The following is a 22660-nucleotide window of genomic DNA, read 5'->3' on the forward strand; positions in this document are numbered from 1 at the left end:
TAATTAATTGTTTGTCTTTTAATGTAAAAGAAGTTTGTTTAAATTATGATATACTGATATTGTGTATCATAATAGAAATAAGAATGTATAAATCTTAAAATATTAATAAGTATACTGTGGAATCATCATTGTTCGTGGGGGACCAATGTTCATGGCTTTCTTGGGTAACCCTTGCCCACAAATTTACATGCCCACAAAAGTATATACAACCATTTGTTTAATATATATTTACAAAATAAAACTTGCTACCAATGAAATTACGTCTCCACGAACCAGAAAAAATTTGGTTAACCGCAAACATTGACCCCTACGAATTAAAATGATTCCACAGTGAGTGCAAAAGGTTATAGCTTGTCTTTATTTATTTATTTTTTACTTTTTAGCCCCTTTGGAGTTACTACAAACATGGAAGTGTAGGATCAGAGGACATAGGGTTAGCTTTTTAGAATTTTGTAAAATTTTCATAAATACTATGACTCTTTTTCACACCACACCCCCCCCCCCCCCCCCCCCATTTAAAGATAGATAGAAGAAAAATTTGATGTTACTTAAATGAATGGCATTGATGTTTTAATAAATCTACCGAAAAAGGTAATTTTTGCAGCACACTAAACCATGAGATTTGGTGCATTGGATAGACTTAAAATTAAATAAAGTTGTCACTACCTTATATATGTGATAGAAAAACTTAGAATTAAGGAATTAAAGGAAATAAAGCACATGAGTTGAGGGGATGGAGCCATCAATCAGAATTCTTATCTCTTTAGATTTTTTGCAGAGATTTTTTTTGTTTTCAACAGAGGCAAACAGCGACAACCCTTTGTGTTATGTGGAACAAATAGTCGACGCATAGTGATTGATGATGTTCGGAGTTGCAGAAAATCAGTCAATTCTGAGATTTCAAAGTGTGGAATCGACAATGAACCTTCAAAATTTATGGTAGGTTAAACTTTTACATAATATTACATGAATTTTATGACTGCTTTTTATTTTGGGATGCTCTGCTGTGGGAAGGGTTCTTGTTTTTATTATTACATGTATCATTATTAATTTTTCTCTGTGCCATATTTGTATGAAGTGAAAGTAATTTCCTTTCCTAATCTTTATCAAAGTTTTGTCATGATTATCTAAATAGATGGACTTGTACATTGTATATAAATCAATGATATTTGCAGAATCATATGGTGATAGCTTCAGTTTTTGTTGTTGTTTCATCTTCAAGTTTGATAACTGGAAAAAAGACCTCTTCTAGCATTTATAATTGAAATCATGTGAAAAATAATCTGGATAATTATATTCAATAATGTATATTTAAGAAGAGTTTTAGAAATGAGTTTCACATATTGCAACTGAAATCTTTTAAAGAAAAGAGTATAAATTTTGAGTCAATACTCAGACTTATAGAAAGTTGATGTTGACGGGGCCAGGTTTCAATTCATTTCAATCATTTGTCAGACATGGAGAAAAAACTCAAGAGATTTGTGTCTGATATTCTTCTATTTCATTAAAAATGTCATTGACATTTTAAAATGCATTCTTCATTGTGTGATCAAAAAACTATGCCCCAATTCACCATACTTAAAAAGTTACTGTTTTTAAACATCATTAATGTGACCACAAATTTCAGAAACCTGTAGATTCTTTTCATTTACTACCGATAGATCTTGACCTTAATATAGGTATTACATGTATTAAAACAAAGTCCACTGATATTGTGTTTATTTGACGTTATAGGTTTGCCATGGAATATCTCCCAGGGGCCCATTGCGTTGTACCAGAACATACTTTTTAAATGGAGGTAAGATATATGTGTTATTCCTCCTGTGAACTCTGTGAGAATTGCTCATGTTCTTCATATACAGTAATAGATATGTTAAGCACATTTTCATAGAAATTCCCATCGATAGTTCAATAGTACAAGTATCTGTGATAGTTCCTTTAACACACCCCCTTAGTGGATTATAAGTCATATAGTGGTGTTGTGTGTTGTGTTAGTAAACATTCCTTGACTTGTAATAAACCTCGGTAGTGGATAGGTCATATATAAGTGTTGTGTATTGTGATAGTTAGCATTCTTTGTCTTGTAATCCTCAATGGATAAGTCATATTGTGTTAGCTAGCTTTCTCCTCAATTGATAAGTCATTTTACGGTGTTATTTTAGTTAACATTCCTTGTCTTGTAATAAACCTCCTCAATGGATAAGTCATACTGTGTAAGCTAGCTTTCTCCTCAATTGATAAGTCATATTATGGTGTTATGTTAGTTAACATTCCTTGTCTTGTAATAAACCTCCTCAATGGATAAGTCATACTGTGTTAGCTAGCTTTCTCCTCAATTGATAAGTCATATTATGGTGTTATGTTAGTTAACATTCCTTGTCTTGTAATAAACCTCCTCAATGGATAAGTCATACTGTGTTAGCTAGCTTTCTCCTCAATTGATAAGTCATATTATGGTGTTATGTTAGTTAACATTCCTTGACTTGTAATAAACCTCCTCAATGGATAAGTCATGCTGTGTTAGCTAGCTTTCTCCTCAATTGATAAGTCATATTATGGTGTTATGTTAGTTAACATTCCTTGTCTTGTAATAAACCTCCTCAATGGATAAGTCATACTGTGTTAGCTAGCTTTCTCCTCAATTGATAAGTCATATTATGGTGTTATGTTAGTTAACATTCCTTGACTTGTAATAAACCTCCTCAATGGATACGTCATACTGTGTTAGCTAGCTTTCTCCTCAATTGATAAGTCATATTATGGTGTTATGTTAGTTAACATTCCTTGTCTTGTAATAAACCTCCTCAATGGATACGTCATACTGTGTTAGCTAGCTTTCTCCTCAATTGATAAGTCATATTATGGTGTTAAGTTAGTTAACATTCCTTGTCTTGTAATAAACCTCCTCAATGGATAAGTCATACTGTGTTAGCTAGCTTTCCTTGTCTTGTATTACACACCTCCTCAATGGATAGGTGTGTTAGTTAACATTCCTTGTCTTGTAATAAACCTCCTCAATGGATAAGTCATACTGTGTTAGCTAGCTTTCCTTGTCTTGTATTACACACCTCCTCAATGGATAGGTGTGTTAGTTAACATTCCTTGTCTTGTAATAAACCTCCTCAACGGATAAGTCATACTGTGTTAGCTAGCTTTCCTTGTCTTGTATTACACACCTCCTCAATGGATAGGTGTGTTAGTTAACATTCCTTGACATGTAATACACCTCCTCAATGGATAAGTCATACTGTGTTAGCTAGCTTTCCTTGTCTTGTATTACACACCTCCTCAATGGATAGGTGTGTTAGTTAACATTCCTTGACATGTAATAAACCTCCTCAATGGATAAGTCATACTGTGTTAGCTAGCTTTCTCCTCAATTGATAAGTCATATTATGGTGTTATGTTAGTTAACATTCCTTGTCTTGTAATAAACCTCCTCAATGGATACGTCATACTGTGTTAGCTAGCTTTCTCCTCAATTGATAAGTCATATTATGGTGTTATGTTAGTTAACATTCCTTGTCTTGTAATAAACCTCCTCAATGGATAAGTCATACTGTGTTAGCTAGCTTTCCTTGTCTTGTATTACACACCTCCTCAATGGATAGGTGTGTTAGTTAACATTCCTTGACTTGTAATAAACCTCCTCAATGGATAAGTCATACTGTGTTAGCTAGCTTTCCTTGTCTTGTATTACACACCTCCTCAATGGATAGGTGTGTTAGTTAACATTCCTTGACTTGTAATACACCTCCTCAATGGATAAGTCATATATCATTGTTGTGTATTGTGTCACATAGCTTTCCTTTTATTGTATTGCACCTCCTCAGTGGATAGGTTTCATTAGAGAAGTTTCGAAGCCTCAGAAACTCTGAATTTTGACAACTTATACACTTGAAAATCATGATGAAAAATAATGATGTGGCTCAAAACAATAGAGAAATTTTCTCAGCTCTAAATCAAGACTGTCCTTACATTTTATTACCGGTACACAACAGTATATATCAATAATAGACAATTTTTGAAAGAAAAATTGTGGAAAACTATGTAAATTGATACAATGTGTACTTTATGGTTGTTACAACAACCTTTTCAAATAAAACTTAGAGCAATGGTTCTTAAGGAAAACATGTAATAAGAATTTTATTCTGTATTGGTAAAGTTACAGCTGTCACCTACTCGTAAAATCACAAAGCTCTGTTTCATAGCGGGATCCTAGAGATATTGGACATTATTGGTGTGACCTAGATCATTCTGCTATTGACAACATGTAATTGCCTACCATCATATTCATTTGTCAATATGACAAGCACAACGCTCGTAGTTATTGGTAGGTTCTCAACTGTGTCAAAGGTCATGTGGTACCAAGAAGATAGGGTTCCCTATTACCAGTTTCTTATTATTTATCAAGGCCACTAGCAAAAAGGCAAAGATCTGTTGCTTGTGAATCATCAATTCAAATCACAGCAACCAAAACTAATTCATATTAAGATTTATGTAAAATATAAAAAAAATTACCAACTCAGTTCTAATGATAAATATCAGACAAATTACCGTACTAAATTTTTTGCATTTGAATGATTAAAACCCTTTTTTTCTTTTTTTTTAATTCTTATTTTGTTAATTATGTTCTTAAAACTTGATTAACAAAATTAGAATTAAAATTTTTATACTTTATTAAAACTTTTAAACTAAATAAAAAAATTAAAAAATCAGAATTACATGTGCTAATAGATGATAAGAAACTAACATGGTGCATGTTATCATTTATTTCCTAGATACATAATTGAATTAATTAGTTCTTTCTGACCTATAATAATATAGGCAGTAGATAAAAGTCTGCAGGAAAGTCAATCTGTTCAATGCCAGGTGCCAGGATTTGTTTGACAGTCATACATGTATACCAATAAATCAGAAGATTATTAATAATATTAATCAACAGCAGCAGTCCCACATGCTGATTAGAGTGGTTCGATACTGTTTGTGGTAACAGAAATAAAGCTGTTGAATAAGCACCAAATACATGTGAAACAGAACTGTTGCTATGTTACTGAATACGGTCACCATGGTGTTCTCCTCCAGAATGCCAATTAGCGAGTGACAAAGAAAATTGAGGACTCCGAGGGGAAACATCATTAGAACCATTAAGATGAGGAGCTGGATGACGAGTTTAGTCTTGGCACGTTCTTCCACACGACTTCGATGAAATATCACGGTGGCACTAGATCGACAGGAAGTGTTGTAAGATTGAGAAATGTTCCCTCGTTTGAACATTAAGATTGTTAAAGCTGTGCAGAGTATCCCCGTGAGGAAAGTTGGTACGAAGATTGAAATGCTCGATGAGTACCAGAAGTAGACAACACTGAGGGTGTTGTTGTCTACAGGCTGGATATTCTGGATGAGAGTCACGGAGTAGTTGGATCTGTTTGTCATAACATGGTCAGTTTCTATCTCCTCTGATGTAAGGCTGTATTGCCACACCAAAGGGAGAGCACTGCTGATTGCAAATGACGAGATGATGCAGATATAGAAAGGAGCATGCTTGAATGACTGGACACACTGTTGGAGCCCCACCCCCACCAGTGTCCAAACAAAGGCGAACCAGACCGCCTCCCTGCACACCAGTGTGTAGTACTGAGTCAGGACCAGATATCTGTAGTAGCCTATGTAGTGGGGCAGACAGAGAATGACTGTACAGATGATCAACAGAATGCTCTCCAGACACAGGGCCAGGAGGTAGGTCTCCAGGGACAGTCGAATCTGCCGCACCAAGGTCACAAAGTTCAAAAGTTGACCGAGCATGCCCAGCACAAGAACCATGGGAAGTAGCACATAGCACACATAGTTAGTGATTTCACTGATGGTGTAGTAGCTGGTCCAGGTTTCAGTCTCCAGGTGCTCAAGACAAAAGGAGTGAACGGTCAGACACAGCTGTGGGGGGATCAACAGAAGAGGCTCATTACGGAACTCTGGCTCCAACAAATACATTCTTGGAATTACTACTACCAAAATCTTCTACTGGATTGAAAAAAAATTACTTTAGCACACATATACACAATTATATTAATTCTCAGATGCAGATGCTGATGGCTTGCAGAATTATTTCCATGTGCATCAAACAGAATTAAGAATCATCCAGAGATGCAAAGTCAAAAGCAAATGTCTTTTTAATATCCATTATGGCGTAATTTATTTCCACTTGTTCAGCATGGCTGTATAATGACTATAAATGAGTTGAAACCTTTACACTTCTAGAAGAATATAAATACTCCTCATAACGCAACACTAGATGATCATGACAGTAATTGTAACACAGCATCCAGTAGTCTCCAGAACAACATGCTATTTGAAAAATGGTTTTCCTCAGCTTTTAAGTTGTAAAAAATCATTTCAAAGATTACCAGAAAAAAAATTCAACTGTTCGGTTGATAAATGTTTCCAGGTTAATTCAGATGATATTCAGTCTAAAAGCTCCTTATTTTTCCTAGAATCTCATTAATTCTGTAAATGGAGCTACAAGCAGCAGAATTCTAATCCAGAGCCGGTGTTTGGCTGTCATCTTTTTTTGATGCTTCACGATTCGTATTTCAATCTTTCCACTATAGTTCTCCAGGATCAATACCATGTAATTCTTAGAGCGGACTTTTGTGAATTCTCTCTTCTTTTAAACCGGTGCAGATTGGCGCTCTCTTTTAATTTAGATCGCTTTTACATGCATTTGTTACGGCTATCATTAGTTGGACTGACGAGTTCCAGCCCTGTATTTAATTGTCACCCTGTCGTCACTAGCAGACATTGTCTGAGACTGACAGCTCTCCAGGGATCTGACAATTTGACGATTGCCTGATGTCTAACAGTTTTTGTCAGAAGGGAATGATACCCTTGGGGATGGGGGGATGTGGGGGGGGGGGGGTGTTGAAGAAAGGGGTAATCTCTGGGACACAAAGATCCGCAGAAAGTATATACATGTATCTGTTTTCTCTGTTAATGAGTGTGAAGTAAATAAGGGTCGCTGATATAGATCAAAATTGAGATGCTTCGATGTTTTTTATTTACATTATGAATAAAAGAACACTCTTTAAAAGCATTGGTAATGCTAGCGCAGTTCACTAATTTAATTCGGTGATATGAAAGGAATGTTGCAGTGATAGAAGATACTCACTTCCAGGAATAAATGTTCATAATGTAATTTTGGTGTGGTTTGGTTTGTAATTAACTTGTTTTCCCTGAATTAATTATGATGTGACTGGAAATTTGTTTTATCAGCAATTTTCAATTACAATTCTCAGACATGCAAAGCAAAACTGACCAAGTTTTTAGGAAATACAAGCATGGAACAAAATTACAGTAGGCAATTCATGATCCAAGGTGAAAATCATGACTTAAATGGGTAGCTTGTTTGATTTGCGTTGCATTTAAAGAACTTACTTATTTTAAACTACCAGTACTTCTTAATTAAAGTGAAAAATTAATTAAAATGCTTCAGCAAAGGACAAAGACTGAACTAGTGATATAATTTTGTATCAATTAAGGATTATTCCTTATACTTGTAGCCGACCCGAAAAAAATGCTCATTTAAATATCCTCTGTCACTCTGTCCATCCATCCATCCATCTGTCTTACAGTGTCTCTTATTATGTCCATTTGTCCATCAAACTTTCTTGATGTCTTAATATTAAGTTTTATGAAAAGAAATTATGGAGGCTAATATTTGGCACAAAGGTTGCCGGTGACTTGCGTGGAAGTCGTGACCTGAGGTCATTGGTCAAGGTCACATTGACATTATCATCAACATGACACAAACATACCCAGAAGATTCCTGGTGGGGATGAATTTTCTTTCTAGGACATTTCTAATTGCATGAACTGGTACTCTATGTTTCTAAAGTACATCTGTTTTGCATAACCCAAGAAATATCAAGTCTGCCCAGTGTACTTTCATTGTTAACTTGAATATCTCTGACATCTAAATGCAAAACAAATGGATTTGCTATGGAAATTTTTTCATTGAAAGATTTGATCTGCAGTTTTGATGAGAAATTACCAAGCAAATTCTAGTTAAATTCATTGATACAATGTAAACGCTGTATCGATGATGTGTTTGTTTTTATCCGTTATTTAATTATGCTATCATTACGAGAGGTGTTGCGCATTAGCTAGGGTAACATCATTTTGTATGGTAATGCTTCTGCCCAATGTCTTGTGTTTGGTATTGATTTTATGTAAATTTGGGAGTTCCTAGAGGTTTTTGGCTTGTTACAAAGTAAGCTGTAGTAATTGTAGTAGTATTTATTGATTATTGGCATACATTAAAAGACAATTCGTCCATTACAGAGACAAGCAGGACTAGAACGGCTGTACAGAGTAAGGCGGGCAGTGATAGCCAGGCAGACATCAACCCACCAGTGGAAGACCAGGATACTAAGTATGAGCCCCCCACCCTCACCCCCACCCCTTCATCACTGTCCTCTGTCAGTAGCAATCAACTCAGAATGCTTATTACCATGATGTGGTCAATGGAACCAAAGATAATCCAATATCATAGGCACTCTCAGATTGGTCTCGGTTGATGAAATCAAAGATTATTCAATCAAAAGTGCTCTTAGAACCGTCTCCATTTAATAAATATATCGTGAAGCTCCTTTCAGAAAAAATAAGCGTTAACTGTCACAAGTGATTTTGTTATATGTAAGACATAAATGGAAACATAAATGTTACATCTTATTCCATCACATGGTATGCATGCTTCTCCACTTGCTGTGAATGGTACAGCGGACTAGCCTTTTTATCAGACCCTTGTCAGGAACTGTTATTAGAGGGCTTTTCAGAATGAAATAGTTACTGTCAAGGATTTGACCAATCAAGTAACAAAATAAGGCTGCATCAATATTTGAATGAAAATATTCTGAAGAATCGATAGTAAATTTAATTCCCTGGCATATAGCTTTGCTATAGCTTAGTTTGCTATCTGGTTTCATCAATATTTGTTGAATATCAATTTTGGTGGGGTTTGTTTTTGATTTGATCCGCAAAATTAAATGTCTGTTGAAGTGCAATATCAAATAACATATTGTATGCGTAGAATCATTAGCGGTAAATTTATGTATCCTTAAAACTATCGTTTTCATTAAATCCTGGGAAATTTGATGCCTAAGAATATTGATGAAACCACAGTATGACCATATTCAAGACTCTGGAAAATAGACATTGGAAATAGCTATTTTACCTCTTAAACTTCATATAAAACATTTTGATAGTTTATATGATATATCTTATTCTATAATTCATTGAGTTAATCAGTCTTTCACATTTTATTCTTTCTTCTTACATCACATAAAATTCTCAATGATTTGGTGCTACTTAGCTTGATGGAATTAAGAATGGCAATGAATATAACAACAGGTCGTCCAACATTCATTTCAACTTTAACATCACCTTCTTACATAAAAGAAAACCTACAAAGCAGAGGGATAAAATTATACTTATTTAAAAAAAAAAAAAGATTAATATAGACTAATACAAATAGAGTACTGGGGTTCCAATTAACATTTAGATTACTTGTTTAATGATCTGATCTGTTAAGAAGACAGTCTCAGTTTCTGATATATATTTCATGTTTTCTCTTAGTATTTCTATTACCAGTACATTATTCTGTCGTCTGCAGTATTTTGTTTTTAAAGTAAAAATCGAACTGGAAAAGATGATACAAGCATACCTGCATTGAAAATGGAGGTTTTGCTTGTTTGAATTTTTAATTGAAAGTATTTTTTACATAAAAATGTATTGAAATGGTCAGTAAGTGCATTGTTGATTTTTTTCTAGGATGCTTGTAGACATGTATTCCATTATGGTGGACAGTGTATTGGAGGGGATTCAGCATTACTCTAGAACACTCAGTGTTCATAAGGTATACACTCTCTGCTTCCATCATAATGATTGTTTGTTGAACACCAGTTTTCATGGATTTCATTGTTGAGTCAAAATCAACAAATTAAACTTTAATTGCAATAAAAAAAGAAAAAATTTTTTATTACCAAACCGTGCTCCTTACCAGTATTTAAACAAATTGGTCCTCTAATTGCCAATGCTACCAAATCCACAAAAATTAGTACCAAAAACTTTATTCAAACATCAGTACCTCTTTACTAAAAACTGTGTAGAAATAGTAATAACTCAAATATTGATTATTTTTTCTCTCTCTCCAAATTTTGAAACAATTCAAATAAGGTCTGTAATTCATTACTGTAGATTCCTTATTTTACGCGAGTACTTAATTCCGCGCTTCAACGATTTACCATCAAATCGCGAGAACATAAAATCGCGAATGCCGAAATTTTATCTTACTTTCATGTTGTTTACATGTGTCCCAAAATTAAAAGCGAGATTTTAAAATTCGCGAGACGGACTTCTCGCGATTTTACGCGGATATTAATTCCTCGCGTTTAATTAGGAATTTACAGTATCCAAACAAATGTCAGCACTGGCTGTGGTGAGTGAGTGAGTGAAATCGCATTGCTCATAGTGGTCCAAATTAACAGACAGGAGTGAACTCGCATTGCTCATAGTGGTCCAAATTAACAGACAGGAGTGAACTCGCATTCCTTGTAGCGGTCCTGAAATTAACGATGAGGAGGGGACAATCAGCACTATACACCACACTCTGCTACAAATATTACAGGCTATTTATTGATCTGTAGAAACAGTGAAAAAGATTTCTTTCAAGTTGTCATATCTCATCAGTTGAGGCGATCAGGCGGTGATATTATTAAAAACACTCATCAAGAGTTTGCAATATCATTTTGCCTGCATGATGAATTATTGCCATCATATGACAGTTATTTCTACAATAGATGTCAATTTTTACACTATTTTTAATCAATTTTTATAACCATACTTTCATATAGTTTTCGTTTCCCTCATCACTGTCAATCGATTGTTTAAAGAGAGGGTTCAAACAGGCTAATTGCCTACTTCCCAATCTTTACTATGTAAAATTTTACATGATAAAATGTTGTTTGATTAAAGTTAAATTTTTCCTATCTCCTCATATACAGAATTATATGCATTAGAAAATAATCTCCACCATTATTATACCCCTCTCAAACAATGTTTGGGGGAGTATATAGGAATCACGTTGTCCATCTGTCCGCCTGTCTGTGCAATCATGTCCGTTCCATCTCTTTCTTATGGAAGAACATTAAAAGTTTTTACTTCACAAAAAGATTGCTGATGACCTGAGGGCTTGTCATGACCTTTACCCAAAGGTCATTTGGACAAGTTCAAGATCACTGGAATGAAAAGTGCAAAATTCGTGCCTGGCCCTTATCTTTCTTATGGAGAGACATTGGAAGTTCTTATTTCTAACTTGTTACATGTACCTTAGGGTGTGTCATGATTTTGACCCAAGGTCATATGGACAACTTGAAGGTGACTGTAAGGAAAAATACAAAATTTGTTTTTTGTGTATATCTTTATTTATGTAGAAACAATGGAAGTTTCTATTTCACATTAAGACTGCTTATGACCTTAGGGTGTGTCATGATTTTGTACCAAGGTTGTTTTGGTAAGTTCAAGGTCATTGAAAAAAAAATAATTTGTGTCTGCTTTGTTATACCTCTCTTGTGGAGAAAAATTGGAAATTCATGTTACATAAAGATTACTTATGACCTGGGGATGTGTCATGAATCCAGGGTCAGTTGTGCAAGTTTCATTGTTTAAGAAAAATGCATGATTCCTGTCTAGGCCATATCTTGAGATATGATATATATATGCTCAGTGGTGGTATCATTTGTGAGCTTGCTCACAGTACCTCTAGTTTATGTTGGATCATGTTATCATGTAACAATCATATAAATGTAAACCAACATTTATTATAAAGAAAGTGTGTCTAATAGATTTTTTTTTTCACATTAACTGGAATATTCTAGGGAAAATTAATTTTTCTTCTGATAAAATTCTAGAGTGTTTACAGTAAAATTATTTTTTTTCATTCAAAACAGCTCTTTGCTACATGTAATTCTGTTAAAAGATTATGACCATATATGTATCTTTTAATTTCGATTCAAACCTGTTTTCAATATGAGTTTTGATCGTTCTGTTTTTTGCAGGCTCGTGCTCGTGTAGTGGATCAAATTTGTGAGGGTTGTCGTGCCTATCCTGTGCTGGCCAAATACATCCAGAGAAAGTAAGCATTCTCATCTTTGTATGGCATAGCAATGCATCAGTAGCAGGAAACCATTGTTCCACAAATTATTAGTCCATTGCATATTTGATGAAATACAATTGACATACAGTGGTATTTTGTTCAATTATTATACAGTCATGTAAAATTGAAGTGGGGTAAAAATGTGGAAACAGATTTCCTGATAAGAATATGTTTACTATGCCAAAGAATGTTTATTTGTAAGTTTAACTATTATTTTGTAGATCTGATATTGTGTTCACAATAGAAGCTTATGACCAAGATGGCAGGTAAATTTTATACCTTTTAAAGCATTTCTGGATATTTAAATTGTTGTGTTTCGGGTTTTTTTCAGATTTGTTTTGCTTTGCGTTTCCATTTATTATGTTTATGAAATATGTAAAATGTAGCCTTTGCTTTACACTTTAGGAGTCATGCAGTAGAAGAGGGAACCCGCAGCCTCTTTTTGAAGTCTGCCAGTATTTCTCTGTACGATGTTCCCAGTACCCTAGTTCCAGGCAAAACCTTGGGCTCTCTTGTCTTCTCTGAAATCTTCCAAGATTCAGTCATCTCAATACAAAAAGAAGGTACACAATTATAGTTGAAAGATAGCATACAATAATGGTACTTGATTTAGTCAGATAATCATGGTCTTGCACCGCTTGCACTGGTTTTTGTTTGCTTATGAGAGAGAGAGAGAGAGAGAGAGAGAGAGAGAGAGAGAGAGAGAGAGAGAGAGAGGAGAGAGAGAGAGAGAGGCTTGGCTGGCTTCTTATGCACTAAATTATGATTAATGTGCTTATTTAAAACATTGAAGTGCTTTTTTTGGTGTGTTTTTTTTAATTTTAGATGGTACTCTAGAACTGAATGGAGAGGCCCTAGTTCTGACATCTCTCATACCCAGATACAAGGGCTGGCCTGTGAGTACAGAAATTATTTTACTATTGCACTTATATTTGACATTTGTGATATTTTATAGAGCTAATTTAAACTGTGGATTCAGTAAAGTTCTTGTAGCCTTTGTTTTGTTGCTTTCTTTGGTCTACTTTGCCAACCAATAAATTTACTGTACATCCTCAATAAAGATGAAACACAATTCAGTATTAATCCATTAGCCATAGTAGAAAATCCATGAAATTATGTCCCCATGAATCAGCGAAAATTTGACAATCAACAAAAATTGGCCCCCGCAAAATTTATTGATTCCACAGTATTTTAGATTGATAGCATCATAAGAAGTCGTCTCAATAGGGTTTGCTAGGCAGCTATGTGTGAGGGATAAGAAATTTTGATGAACATATTACACAGGCGCTTGTTTCATACAGGAGGTCTATTAACTATACATATTGTGTATAGTTAATAGACCTCCTGTATGAAACAAGCGCCTGTGACATATTACTGGTAATCTTGATGATCACACAATCAGTTTTTGTTTACTTTAGCTGAGAAGTAAGGCTGATCCATCTGAAGCTCTCCACAGTCTTAATAAGTATGGCCGCCTAATGTTGCCAGGAGAAATGGTGAGGGTCTGTACAGATAGGAATCTGACCCACCCCGTCTCTACAGGTAAGAACCTCAAGTCATCAATTCAGTTAGCATGGTTTTGAAAAAGGTATTCTGTAAACAAATTACATTTACCGGTAGATGTCTATACTATTTAGTGTGTTTGGTGGAAAGTAGATTATACTAAATCAAGTTCAACTCTAAACATCTAACATGTACATGACATTGTATTTATCTATGCCATAATAAATGCACTTAACTTAATTATACCCCCCGCAAACAAAGTTTGGGGGGGTATATAGGAATCACCTTGTCCGTCTGTCTGTCCGTCCGTCCATCCGTCTGTCTGTGCAATCGTGTCCGGTCCATATCTTTCTTATGGAGAAACATTGGAAGTTCTTACTTCACACAAAGATTGCTTATGACCTAAGGGTGTGTCATGACCTTGACCCAAGGTCATTCGGGCAAGGTCAAGGTCACTGGCAGAAAAAATACAAAATTTGTGTCCGGTCCATATCTTTCTTATGGAGAATTTTTGGAAGTTCTTACTTCACACAAAGATTGCTTATAAGCTAAGGGTGTGTCATGACCTTGACCCAAGGTCATTTGGGTAAGGTCAAGGTCACTGGCAGAAAAAGTGCAAAATTTGTGTCCCGTCTATATCTTTGTTATGGAGAAAAATTGGAAGTTCTTCATTCACACAAAGATTGCTTATGACCTAAGGGTATATCATGACCTTGACCCAAGGTCATTTGGGCAAGGTCAAGGTCGTTGGGAAAAATAGTGCAAAATTCATGTCTGGTCATTATCTTTCTTATGGAAAAGTATTAAATGTTCTAACTTACCACAAATATTGCTTAGGACCAAAGGGTGCGTGAAGACCTTGATCCAAGGTCATTAGGGCATGGTCAAAGTCACTGGCAGAAAAAGTTGAAAATTTATGTCCGGTCATTGTCTTTCTTATGGAGAAGCATTGAATGTTCTTACTTCACACAAATATTGCTTATGACCAACAGTTTTAAAAAAAAAATAGAGCAGTTGTTATTTATAGAAAATGGACGGTGAAATAGATTCATCCAATATTCTCTATAATTGGAAAAATACACGCATTAGGATTTTTATCTTAGCGGGGGGTATCAATTGTGAGCTTGCTCACAGTACCTCTAGTTTAGGCTAACTTATTTAAAAAAACTTTTACTTAAAATATTGTACAATATAAATATTATATATTTTCAGTATTTCATTAAAAATGTTTAATAAATATATTGCAGACAATCGATGTGAAATACCTAACATATTTGATGAGGGATTTTGTAAAAAAGTGGCAACATTAAGAGTGATTGTTCAAACTTCATACAAAATATTCAATGAAAAATTGGTTTTTCCCATGCCTTTGCCTTATTATTTTATACACATACATGTATTACTTTGTTGTCTGTTTTAGCTGAACTGTTTGCCTATGAAGCAGCCATAGTCCTCGTCTTTCAACGTTCCCTAGTTTTGTCCCTGGACAAAGATAACATTAAGTCCATTAAAATGTTTGTGGGAGTAAGTACCAGTAGCAGAAGATACATGAACTTATGTAGAAATATAAAAACTCTGACAGAATTTGTCTTCATAAAATGAGAATGAAAATCCATTCAACTCGGTCATAATGTTTATTATATTCTCATAAGAAATTAGCTGACACTATGTATAAAAGTTTAATTCTAATAACTTTGGATCTTGTGTGTAATTCTGTTGAATGTTATAAGCAATTCCTTGTGTTAACAGGACTCATCGGAGAGACTAGTGGCTCTGATGGTAGAGGTGTATCCGTCCAATATCCCAGCATTCCTCCAGTCAGAGGACCACATCATCTACATAACCGTAGCCCCAAAGTCCAAGGCAAAGCTGAGCTTGTTTAAGGAAGTGAGTATTAAACAAAAACACACAAAAACCTGAGAATGTCTCTAAATGTACATGTAATTCAATCTGCAAATTAAATTAAGCATGTTACTTACCAGTAATATGTTTAAAAGTGCTCAGTGCTTCTATTTCACAGTAAATACCAGTAATTTCTGAATGGTAATAATTTTTATAAAGTGACATTTGTGTTGCCAAGTACAAAATTACATTTCTATTTCAATTTACCAGTAATTATTCCTCAGAGACAGCCTATATATATGTTTGAGGAATACCTCCTAGTTTACATGCACGATATATATGTTTGTGTCAAGAAAAAGTGTGAGCAAAGACATTTTCTGTAGGTTTTACCAGAGTGGAAGTCATATGACAGTTTACCCCATGTTGATCTCGCCGAGAGTTATCCACCAGCCTTTCAACAAACGTATGTACTGAGTTTCCCATCTGGGCTTGCAAAAACTAATTTTACATTAATTTTAAATCAATATTTTGTTTTGTCTAAATTCTAGACACCAGAAGTAGTTAGTGTTAAGAAAATTGACATTTCAAACCTGTATTGCTTTCTGTGGTTTGTACATGTACACATGTACTATATTTTCATGCAGCCAGTCATATTATATTTGCAGAGCTCAACAACTTCAGCTGGAGTTTAATAACGAGTTTCATCCATCCTCCCCATATCACCACGTCCAAGGAAAATTTTCAAACCTTGACAAGTAATTCAATTCTTTTCTATATACACATTATGATAATACATGTATTAAGTTAACATTGACTTTATGTGTTAAAATTGAAATTGTCGCAAGGAGATAATCCACAATTATAAATTGCATATTCTGCTGTCTTAGATTTTCATATATTTAGAGAAACATTTCAATATTTACACTACAGATGTACTGGTATGTAATACAGTAAACCAACTTATAAGGTGAAGTATGCCAGGTTGGGGATTCACATGAATATCATTTCTCTTTCCAGATTTATGACTCATTTTAGTGTTAGCAGTGTGACATCACTTCCAACGACCTCATTACCCATCATGCTTCAGGAGGCAGAGGAAGTAGCAACTAATCCATCAGAAAATGTTGTCCCCATTTCAAATTTCCATGGGGTGTGTATCTGGCATTTTTGTCTGTTATATTCTCTGTGGGTCTTGGATATGTACGGAATATTATTCTCAAATTTTAACTGTAACTGTAATTTCCTGATCTTCTTTTACAGATCACTGTGACTATACTAGGGGGTATTCCGGGAAGCCATAAGGAACAATTGTGTGATACTTTGTTGTACCTCACCGAGAGCCACATAAGGTCAGTTAACATCATTCATACAATATACTTGTACATTTCATTGCTTTGAGGGCAACTTACAAAAATATTCGCCCAAAGGTGATAGAAAAGTTTTGGAATCTTATGTCACCCTATACCAATGACAAACATACCAGAACACTCTATATGCTTCTTGAAATGGCACGTGTATTCTATGGTACTTGTATTTCTCTCATATTTCTGTACTTTAAGGAAAAATTGAAAAAGTAGAATAAATATTATTATGCATATTTAGGAATTTTACATATTATATTTCATGTGTTTACAAAATTTAACTGATGTATTGCAGATGGACAGTACTAAGGCAAACAGTTGGGGCTACTAAGTCAGTCTTGTTTGGAGAATTACAGGACACACTGTCCAAGATGTGGAACGCGATGAGGCGACGACTCAGTGCTTCAGACACCAGTCACAGGCTCCTACTCGTCACTCCAGGGTAAATAAATATCTCGTCAGAAAATGAAGACAACCCACCCTCAGGGTTGTCTTCCTTGTATAAGGAATTACATCTTCGTAAAAATATTTGAATATAAAAAATTTGATACTTTCACAGACACATTCTACCTGTATCTGTAAAGAATTTTCAATTACAGTCAAACTTAGTTATCTTGAACTAGATGGGACTGTTTAAAAACTTCGAGATATCCGAGTATTTGAGATATCGAGAGTAAAATACTTAAAAAATAAGCTGTTGGGACTTGCAAATCACTTAGACATATCCTTTGTATTTGAAATATCAGTATTCGAGATATCGAAGTTCAACTGTATTAAACTGTATCAACTGTATTAAACTGTATTAACTGTATTAATTATTGTATTGAACTGCATGTTATAAAGTTGTACAATGAAAGACTGAGTTTTCAGAGGTTTTACAATACATGTATATTTTTTGTTTTGTCTGTGGCAGGTATACAGATATTAAGGATGTGATCAGTGCCATCTTAAACCACCCAAATCCCGATGTGCAGTCTCATGTCCGCATTGGTAAGAATGCACAAGTATAGTTCTCCTGTTGGTCTTTAAGGTGGAAACTCATGTCAGATATATCAAATGAAATCAATATTTTTGTAAGAACAATAATTCAAGGTATCAACTCATCCAATCTAATTAAAATTAGATGTTTGATCCGCTCGCTTACTCGCTACACATCTAATTTTAATTAGATTGCAACTCATCCACTTTTTTTCAGGTTCTGTCACAGTGTGCATAGACCCTTTCATTTCATTCATTGAGCACAGGTAGGTATATTTATTTCCAGTACCCTTAGAACAACACAAAAACGTGTACATGTATTCTATCTCTGTTCCAGTATATATCCTCATAAATGTTTAGTTACAGATGACGGTCTGTTAATTTGGAATTTTTAGATAATCAACGATTTATAACCGCTTTTGAAGTTTAATAGTGTTTATTTCTTAAGCTTACATACTTAAGCCAGTGTTGAGCATTGGTAAATAATTATTCAGGTTCTTTGAGAGTGCCCAAATAAAAAAGAGCTATTTTTGAAGATACATGTACCATCTAGGGTATGAAATTTTTTTTTAATCGCTTTACTCTTTTTAGGTTAACATATCCAAATCTGCTGAACCAATGTAATCAAGGCTTTGTGAACAATATTTTGATTACCTCTGCTACCTCCATACAACAGGTATAGAAGGAAGTTTCTTGATTAACAGTAATCACAAGAACAGTGCATTTGAAAAAAAATGACCATACTTTGAATCTTTCATAACCTGTCCATTTAAATGACTTTCTTTAAAACTCTTCTACTCTGTTTTACTCTAGAACTCTAGTCTAGAAGAAATCCAGAACCTTTTACGCAGTGTGAACTCAGACGTTGCTTTCTTTCTTGCTGAAAAGGGGAATGTTAAAAGGTAAACCAGCTAGGATTGCCAATTTATTTTTCATTTTCTGAACCTTACTTAAGACAGTTACTGTTTTGTACAACTAATTTCCTTTCCCCTTACTTGTTGCAGAAGTATGGATGTTGATGCCATTTTGTCCGAAACAGCATTTATGGAGAACAAAAAAGTCAGAGCCAGAGAAATGTTGTGCCCAGGCTGGTCAGTATTGTTTGATTGTTTATAAAAATGTGTAAATCATACCTAGCTCCACTGAGAACATTTTGAGGAAGGGGGTAATTGTTAGGTCCATACATTGAGTCAAATGCTGCCTCATTTATGAATTTCATTGCCAATCTAGTGAATAAAATAGAAACACATACCTGTTGCATTAGATTTTGAATTTTAAAAAAGTACTAGTGTTGTGGTTTTTTGGGGTTTTTTTTTGCTAACATGTACAGTATGTATTTATCTGTGTTTCAATGTAACAGTTAAAGCTCTTGTTTAGAAAGGAACATCTGTTTTTTTTCTTCTAACAATTATCCCCTCCTCATGGGAACAGAGTGTAATGGAACTTTTTACCCATTATTTCAGAAAGATTGTCTGTATAAATGTTGACATTTTATGCACAGGTCTCTAGGACTGTACAAGACACCATCTTTTTTGTCCTTTACCATGGAGGACACTGAGGTGACGTTCTCACAGCCTCTCGTAAGGAATACCTTCATCAACAAGCTCAGAGGTAGGCTATTACATACTGTACATATTACTAAAAGAATATTTAGAGTCTACAAACGATATGCATTCCCTATTAGCCAAAATATATTCATTGATAGAGAAATAATCTTTAATTCATGATTTTAATTTGACTCTTTGCCTAAGTCATTCTAAAACTTGCAAAGTACATCGATACATGGATAAAAACATGTTCTAACTTTATATATTTTGTATGTATGAATTTTAAGGTTATATTGGTATAGTGTTTAACTGTTCATGAACATTATAAACCTTGACTATATAAACTGCATCTGTGATTCATGATTTTAATTTGACTCTTTGCCTAACTCAGTCTAAAACAAGTATAGTATATTGACACATTGATAAAAACATTTTAATCTAACTTTAGATATTTTGTTTGTATGAACTTTTGGGTTTATTGGTACAGAGAACATGTACATTATAAACCTTGACTATATAAAATGTATATCTTATAGGACTGAAAGGCCAGATAACCCATTACCCGTTCTCAAGCAATATCTTTGTGGTGCATGGATATGCCACTTTTACAGGTATGTTTCTCTTATTGATTAAAGGTTAAACAATTTTAATCTGTAATGAGCCTAATTCTTGATACAGTTATCTGATACATGTAATAAGTTTTAAAATGTTGAGAAATGAAACTGACCTTGTTGTTAGTGTAAATTTGCTATAAATCTGTTCACAAGTTTTACTGTATTCAACATCAATGATCCACTTCTTGTCCTAACAGATTCTGAAGGTTTGATGGATGTCCAATACATTGTAACATCTGACCAATTGAGTGTGAACAAACACACAAATAAAAGCGTCGCTAATGGTGATGGTCTTCACCTGTCACGTAAGAAGCATTGCCTGGTGTTCACCGGGCATCAGTTACAGGTCAACCAGGTCAAAGACTGGTTGCGGACCTGTGGGAGACAGGTCAGTTGAATTCTTTAGCTATACCCTTGAAGTGGCGTTATTGTCATGGCCATTTTTAGACTATTCTGAGCTCCTTGAAAAAAAGAGTTCTACATAAATTCAAAATTAAATTTAAAAAAATGTGTTTATACTTATTCAAATACATGTGTAATACAGTTTATTGCCAGAAAATAATTTATAGAATGTTTAGGTGGATCCTGATCGATGCTTTTCTAACCATCAATTTTGCAAAGTTTTGTAGTCATAACTGCAAGTGTACCTATTGTACAGTATATTAATGTTTCTCTACTACAGAAACCAGAAATGAAGAAACCAATATCCAAGAAAGACTTGACTAAGGAGGAAATCAAGAAGATTCATGTAAATGAATTTATCTTTTATCAGAATGCACTTAGATGGAAAATTAAATCTGTTTCATTTCCTGGCCTGAAGCTTTGTTTTGATGCTCTTTGTTTTTTGCTTCATACATATTTTACACCTTACCGTAACTTTTTAGAAACTACATACATACGTGAAAATTCAGTACATTGAATAGAGATGTTTAAAAAAATATTTGTTAAAAATTTTATTCAGATTTTATTTAGACCTTGCTTTATAATTTTAATATGTTATGTGTAATGTATACCATTAAAATTAGCTTAAAACTTGCAAATCTATTTAATTTTGCAGAAACAGCATCATTTGGACCCATTACCAGCTGGGTGGTTCTACAATGGAACTCAGTTTGTCAGCTTTGATGGAGAAAAACAGGACCTTCATCCAAGTAAGTAAACCAAAAATGAATGAACACAATGTTAGTCTAATACTAGTACCGGTAGGTGTTTCTAGAACTTTGGTACAAATCCTGCAATCCATACACTCAAGCACTCTGTGTTGAGACTATATTTCACATTTATTTGCAGGTTTAGAGACTTTTATCCAGGAGTACATTGACCAAAAGAACAAAGAGATCACACAGTTCAACAATGAAGTGAGGAATAGTGCCGGCCAGTTTGTGGATCTGTTTGCGTGAACTCGTCACAAAAACTCTACCATGTGTTCCCAGAGAGTGGATGTCTGTGATGGAAGATGGAGATCTGTCCTGATTTTTGTTGTTTTCGTTAAAATGAAGAGTGTGATATTTCTAAATGATTAAAGTGCTTTATGTGTATGCGAGATTTCATGTGTATATGTACAGAAACATGCATGAGCTTAGATTTTGCTAATTTATTTACTGTTTTCATATTTTCCACATTTTTTTGTTTTTGTAGAAGTTGATATCTCATTTATCTGGTTTCTGTCAGGAAAATCCTTGGTCTGTCTCTTTGTGAATTAAACAATCTTTTAAACATATATCTATTGGGTAAAGTGAAAACATGCATTGTTTGGTGCAAAAAAGTGATTAATTCCAGAGTTATATTTTTAATATCCGTCCAGAAAAAGTGGTTGTATATTTTTTTTATATGATATTTTACTATATCTACATGAACATTCCTGTGTACACATTATTTGGAAACTGCTGTATATTGTTTCTGTTGTGTGTATATGCAACATGGAGATTCCATTACTTAAAAGGTTTGTGATATAACTGATATTTTGCCAATCTTTCATTCAATGAATATGCAATTGGTTTATTCAATAGACCAAATTGATTTATTGCTGTATGCTATATAATGAATGCTTTTTATATTATTTTCACATTCTTGTAGTACAGCCTAATTCATAATGATTTGTTCTTGTTTGTTTACAAGTTGCATAATTTTCAAGTTCAATTAATTGAAAATGACTTTAAGGATTGGTTGGAATATGAAATGTAAACTTACTTCAATTATTTGTTTGTTTTGAGTGAATAAAATGCACAAAAATTGCATATTTGTTGTATTTTAATAGAAATATGATGTGGGTCTCAGAAAATAGTTGCAGTACAAAAACTGGTAAATGCTCTTCTACAATATGCCTAAAAAGTTTATTGTAGAGTAGTCCAAATACAAGTCTAATTTTAATTAATGCCAAAGAAATTAGACTGCTCTGCCTATGCATGTACCAACAATTAACTTGATAAGAGAACTCTTTTCATGTGCTCGTACATATTCAGTTACTGATGCAATATCACTTGGTGAGCTCATCTATATCTTGGTACTTGATAATATCTGTTTATTATTTTAGATGTGATATATAATGATACAGTTTTGTTTTGCCTCGTTCATGCAATGTTGGGATTTGGGTTGGGAATGGAGTTAA

The 22660-nt window shown here is 34.1% G+C and overlaps 2 protein-coding genes across 3 annotated transcripts in view; one reads left to right on the plus strand and one right to left on the minus strand.

Annotated features, from left to right (window-relative positions):
- LOC105343068 (dynein axonemal assembly factor 9) overlaps positions 1 to 22287 on the plus strand; it is a 32951-nt gene extending 10664 nt beyond the window's left edge. For both annotated transcript variants that reach the window (XM_066068464.1, XM_066068465.1), the window contains 28 exons: positions 384 to 433; positions 801 to 939; positions 1735 to 1798; positions 8337 to 8427; positions 9825 to 9909; positions 12110 to 12186; positions 12429 to 12473; positions 12613 to 12770; positions 13033 to 13103; positions 13626 to 13749; positions 15131 to 15234; positions 15460 to 15597; positions 15936 to 16015; positions 16218 to 16307; positions 16570 to 16702; positions 16813 to 16901; positions 17209 to 17355; positions 17827 to 17903; positions 18109 to 18157; positions 18483 to 18567; positions 18705 to 18793; positions 18896 to 18982; positions 19393 to 19502; positions 19975 to 20049; positions 20250 to 20440; positions 20735 to 20800; positions 21110 to 21203; positions 21343 to 22287. In XM_066068464.1, coding sequence (XP_065924536.1) covers positions 384 to 433; positions 801 to 939; positions 1735 to 1798; positions 8337 to 8427; positions 9825 to 9909; positions 12110 to 12186; positions 12429 to 12473; positions 12613 to 12770; positions 13033 to 13103; positions 13626 to 13749; positions 15131 to 15234; positions 15460 to 15597; positions 15936 to 16015; positions 16218 to 16307; positions 16570 to 16702; positions 16813 to 16901; positions 17209 to 17355; positions 17827 to 17903; positions 18109 to 18157; positions 18483 to 18567; positions 18705 to 18793; positions 18896 to 18982; positions 19393 to 19502; positions 19975 to 20049; positions 20250 to 20440; positions 20735 to 20800; positions 21110 to 21203; positions 21343 to 21452 — 2718 coding nt within the window. In that variant the 3' untranslated portion in view covers positions 21453 to 22287. The remainder of the gene's footprint in view (positions 1 to 383; positions 434 to 800; positions 940 to 1734; positions 1799 to 8336; positions 8428 to 9824; positions 9910 to 12109; positions 12187 to 12428; positions 12474 to 12612; positions 12771 to 13032; positions 13104 to 13625; positions 13750 to 15130; positions 15235 to 15459; positions 15598 to 15935; positions 16016 to 16217; positions 16308 to 16569; positions 16703 to 16812; positions 16902 to 17208; positions 17356 to 17826; positions 17904 to 18108; positions 18158 to 18482; positions 18568 to 18704; positions 18794 to 18895; positions 18983 to 19392; positions 19503 to 19974; positions 20050 to 20249; positions 20441 to 20734; positions 20801 to 21109; positions 21204 to 21342) is intronic.
- LOC136270554 (FMRFamide receptor-like) lies at positions 4796 to 6746 on the minus strand. The gene has a single exon (XM_066068466.1). The coding sequence runs from the start codon at positions 5989 to 5991 to the stop codon at positions 4939 to 4941; it is 1053 nt and encodes a 350-aa protein (XP_065924538.1). The 5' UTR covers positions 5992 to 6746; the 3' UTR covers positions 4796 to 4938.
- Positions 22288 to 22660: the final 373 nt, after the last annotated feature.

This window comes from Magallana gigas, chromosome 8 (assembly GCF_963853765.1).
Source record: "Magallana gigas chromosome 8, xbMagGiga1.1, whole genome shotgun sequence".
NCBI classification, from domain to species: Eukaryota; Metazoa; Mollusca; class Bivalvia; order Ostreida; family Ostreidae; genus Magallana; species Magallana gigas.